General features: G+C 53.9%; 1 protein-coding gene across 1 annotated transcript; it reads right to left on the reverse strand.

The window, feature by feature from the left end:
- Window positions 1–1,848: 1,848 nt before the first annotated feature.
- On the reverse strand, window positions 1,849–3,530 carry PCBP1 (poly(rC) binding protein 1). The gene has a single exon (XM_004277033.4). The coding sequence runs from the start codon at window positions 3,260–3,262 to the stop codon at window positions 2,192–2,194; it is 1,071 nt and encodes a 356-aa protein (XP_004277081.1). The 5' UTR covers window positions 3,263–3,530; the 3' UTR covers window positions 1,849–2,191.
- Window positions 3,531–4,773: the final 1,243 nt, after the last annotated feature.

Raw genomic sequence — 4,773 nt, forward strand, 5'->3', positions numbered from 1 at the left:
AGGCCTACTTTTTATAGGGTATTGGAACCACTTCCCCCAGCAAGTTTCAAGGATATCTCACAAACCATTCAACGTGGTGTTTGAGGGTCCAACCTAATTATCCCCTTCTGCTCTACTCTACACAAACTTATTTGTGCTCATTATTTCCAGAAGACATCAAACCCATTGCTGGGTCTTCACTAGTGTCTCCCTTACCTATCCTGGCTCCTCAAGACAACTGTCTTCTCTCAGCTTATCATTTAGTACACATTGCTTTCTTTCAATATTTCTCTGCCCGAAGACATTGGGGGCAGAAATGGGCCTTTGGCTTTTTGCAATCTAAAGTATATTGAAGTTTACTGTGTTATAAGCACTGTTCTGTTTTACACATGCTTTTTTTTTTCTTTCGCAAGCCCAGATGCGTACTTCAACACCTCCATTTTATACGGAACTTAATTTGCCCAAGGCCAAGTGGCAGGATTCAAATTTAAATTCAGGTTTAACTTCAGGACTTGGGCTCCCTTCAGGGACTAACTGCCTGACTCTGCAGTGGGTATAAAGCACATGGTAAGCACCAATCTTACCTCCAGGGACCCTCGGAACTAGGTCTGTACCTCCAAAAAAAGAGCAGATGCCCTGTGGAGAAGAAACCTCAACAAATATTTATGGTGGCTAATACTCCCCTCCCACAGGAATTTCTGCTGTTGGTGATCTCCCACAGTGCCTGGTTTGAACAACACACTCTGGCACCTAATCGTCTATTGTCCTAATCTGCTGTTTCTAGTGTTTTTGCCTAATGGTGGAAAAATTTTCTTCTCTCATCAGTTTCAGCCTAGACCCACTGGCTGACATGAGGCTGCTAGGCCTTTACAGCAAGATCTTCCTACTCCACTGGTGAAGAGAATCAGTGGCACTCACATCTAAGGACCTTTTGGAGTTTTGCTGAAAATGCAGTCTTCTGATTAGATTTGGGGTGAGACCCAGGAATCTGCATTTTTTAACACTGAGGTCATTCTTAGGCGGTTGTCAATGATCAGCCTACAATTCCTGCCTGTGTGGACTGCCCCGTTTAGGCAGAATTATTTCCTGCCACAATGATTTCTCTAAACATTGCACACAGCAGGAGAATTAGAAGCTGGCCTCCTTTGTTTCTGGGTAGCCACTTGGCAGGTGTAATAACATCCTCTTGACAGGCCGCTTGCCACAGGTGCATGCGCGACACATGCGCCCCGCTGCTACCATCCCCCATTCAGTCTTGCTGCCCAACCAAGCCCCCTATCCCTACCACCACCCTGTAGCAGCTACCCTCTCCCAAGCCCTCAGACCCACCCAGCCCCTTTCCCTTCCCCTTCCCCCACCTCAGCCCCTCCCTTCCCCCCCAGCCCAGCCCTTCCCTCCCCCACCTCTTCTCTGGGTCCCCCAGGCTCCTCCCACCTCAGAACGTTTTTTGTTCCTGGCTAAGAGTTTTGCACGTGAGATTGAGGGCGGGGCGGGTGGGACTAGAGGACACACTGCCATTCATCAGAGGTCCTACCGAGTGGGCATACTTTTCCCATCTGAGAAACCCCTTATGTTTTCTACCAGAGAAATGGGCAGAGGCCTCTCTCTGGAACCTGGCTGGAGGGATGTCACTCTCCAAGAGACCCCCACTGTCTCTGCAAACGTCCCAAAGCAGGCCCAGCCTGCCGTGTTCCTTTGTTGGGATGGAAAGGGAATGGAATCTTACCAGTAAGGTGAAAAGGGCTGGAGAAAATACCAGGGACGGGCCCACCCTTCTCCCTACAAAAGCCTAACACTAGAAGGGAAGAAAAGAAATGCACCAACAAAGAGTTTAAGATAGTAGTTCCCAGCTTTTTCAAATATGAAGCATTTTTTAACCAATCCACTTTTTAATTTTTAAATTCTTGACATTACAGAACTAAACTGAAATTTATTAACATTCCACTCTTACATTTCTTATCGACAAACAGAAATAAAATTCATGACCCAAAAACCCAAAACTAAAAACAGGGAAAAGCTTATAAAACTAAATATGGATCCCAGCATTAACAGCTGAACAGAGAATGTGATTTTTAAATTCTTAGCGGATGATAAAGTTGTGTAGAAACCGAACACTTACAAATTATTTAAAACCTGGAATCACTGACCAGAAATTACACAGTTGGATCATGGGAAAACAGCAGAAAGGGGTTATGAGGGAACCTACACTGTTCTAGCTGCACCCCATGCCCTTCTCAGAGGAAAGCCTGGCATTGATTAGATATTGGGCCAGACTAATACTGGCAGCAGAACCAGTGATAGTAACCTGCCTACCAGAAGAGCCTTCCACTGGGTTAGCAATTTTGATCTGGGCCCCGGACATCTGGCGGATCTCATTAATGTTGGCGCCTTGGCGCCCGATTATGCAGCCAATTAAGTTATTTGGAATGGTGAGTTCATGGGTAGTTTGAGTAGATGCATCCAAACTTGCCCAATAGCCTTTCACCTCTGGAGAGCTGGAGTCAATTCCGGCGAATCCGGTCCCGCCGTGCATCATGGCAAAGTGAGACTGTTGTCTTGCCACCTGGTTCAGCTTGGCCAGATCGAGCGGAGAAATGGTGTGTTGTCCTTGAATCGAGTAGGCATCTAGAGGTGGTCCCTCCAGGTCATGGGTGGCGTGAGGGTAGCCAGCAGCGTCGCTGCACCGATCTTGACCGCCCGCGCAGATCACTGGAGAGCTGGCCGGCATGGGCTGGTACGGAATGGTCATGACTCTCCCTTGCGGAGACTGGGAGAGCGTCTCCAGCATGACCAGGCAGATCTGCTTGACACACTCGGTGACAGACTGCGGCACGCCAGCAATGGTGATGGCCCGCTCGGTGGAGTTGGGCAGCATATCCCCCGCCACCTGGACCTGGGCCCCGGTACTCTCGCGGATCTCTTTGATCTTACACCCGCCTTTCCCAATCAGGGAGCCGCACTGGGTGGCCGGCACCACCAGCCTCAGGGTGACCGGGGGCCTGCTGGCCGCCGTGCTGTTGGTCATGGAGCTGTTGATATCTTCTTCCAGCTTGTCGATAATCATAGCGAAGGCCTTAAAGATGGCATTGGTGGGGCCGGTCAGAGTAATGATTCTCTCCGGGCAATTCCCCTCCGAGATGTTGATCCGCGCGCCACTCTCCTCGCGGATCCTCTTAACCGACTCCCCTTTCTTCCCAATGATGCTTCCTACTTCCTTTCCGTGCATAAGCAGCCGAATGGTGAGAGTCACATTTAGTCCACTTTCAGTCACACCGGCATCCATGGCGAGCGGCGGGCGGCGTTCGGGGGAGTTGGGCTCGTTACGTGGTCAAGTCTTTGGTGGCTGGCTGGGGGAGGGGAGGTGTAGGCCCAAAACTGCCGGCGCGAGGCGAGCGAGGGCCGCGGGAGCGAGCGGGCGAGGGCGGGAGGCCGCGGCGTCGTCGCAGGGGCGGGCGGCGGCGGCGGAGGGGGCGAGCGGGGCCGGGAGCGGCGGGCGGGCGGGTGGGCGAGGGCGCGGCGGTGGCGACTCCGGCGGCAGCCTCGGCGGTCTGGGCGGGGCGGGAAGCCCGCTTTCAACCCCGCGTACCCTCTGACCCCGGAAGTGCTTGCTGCGCAGGACCCCTTGAAAAAAATGAGGACCCATCCTTTTTAGGTCACAAGATTGCGCCAACCCCCATAGAGTAGTTTTTAAAATACACTTTTAACAGCCTAGCATTGAAAAGAAAGCCCCGGTAGGCAGAAGCTGTGAGTCCGGCAAAGTTTTAAAACGAACATGTATTTTATTAACCCCAGAGGCGCCGGCAGATGTTTGGAAACGGTAGTGCTCTGCGCGGAGGCGACACATTATTTTCCCGCCCTACAAAAGCGGTTTAAGCGCGGAGCGACACGGGCAGCCCCGGCGATAACTGCAGGCGGATGCTAGGACGCCGCGGATTTAAAACATGCGCTCGAGGCGGCCAGAGCGCGTGCGTGAGGGTGTGGGGAGGACGGGAGGGGCTGCCGTGGTCTTCCGGGGGGGAGGGGCGGCGAGGCGAGGCTTGCGGGGCGGGCGCCCGCCCGGGCGGGCACGTGGGGCCCCTTCATGTTCGGCGTCGGGGCGCCCCACGGCAGCCCCCACCGCCGCCTCGGCCCCGTGGCGGTGGTCGGTTGGGAGAAAGACCAAAACCCACCACGCGCCGCTGTCAAACTCACGGCTCTGCTCATGGTTTCTGGGAAGTGCTAGAAACATGGCCATAAAGAGAATGGCGTCCATTTACATAATGCTTTGTCTGCATTTTGCAACTCTTTCGTTAAACCTGCAGAACCCCCACCTCCTGCGCGGTGTCGTTTTAGTCGCTGCCGCCTCGTCAGACATTTAACACAATGGCGTGCATTTTGGGGGACCGCATTTACCCCTGCTCTGGGGAGCTCCTGCGGTTTTCCCTGCGCGAGTTACTCTCTCGCTGCTGCTTTTCGGCCCTTTCCCCGCTCGGTGCAGCCACGGCGCCCACGCTCTCCGGGGGCGGCCCCCAACAGGGCCCGCCATCTTGGAGGGCCTTTCTTGCCGTGTGTGGAGCCGCGCGTTCCTCCCGGTAAAGAAAGGTCTCTGGGGCTCTTGGGGCGCCAGTTGTGATTTGTGCCCCTTCTCCTTTTCTTCGGCTGAGCCAGACAGAAAAGGCCGAGTGCACGGGGTGCTTGAGGATCCTTCAGGGAAAGCGGCTAACGTGGCGGTCCTTCCCTCCCCCCCCTTTCTTCCCCGTGGGGGTGGCCGCCATGTTTCCTGAGCACAAAATGGCGACACGTGGCCTATATTCG

This window comes from Orcinus orca, chromosome 13 (genome assembly GCF_937001465.1).
Source record: "Orcinus orca chromosome 13, mOrcOrc1.1, whole genome shotgun sequence".
NCBI lineage: Eukaryota > Metazoa > Chordata > Mammalia > Artiodactyla > Delphinidae > Orcinus > Orcinus orca.

Coding starts and splice junctions, on each gene's coding strand:
- PCBP1 (XM_004277033.4), bottom strand. CDS start 3,262: ATGGATGCCGGTGTGACTGAAAGTGGACTAAATGTGACTCTCACCATT.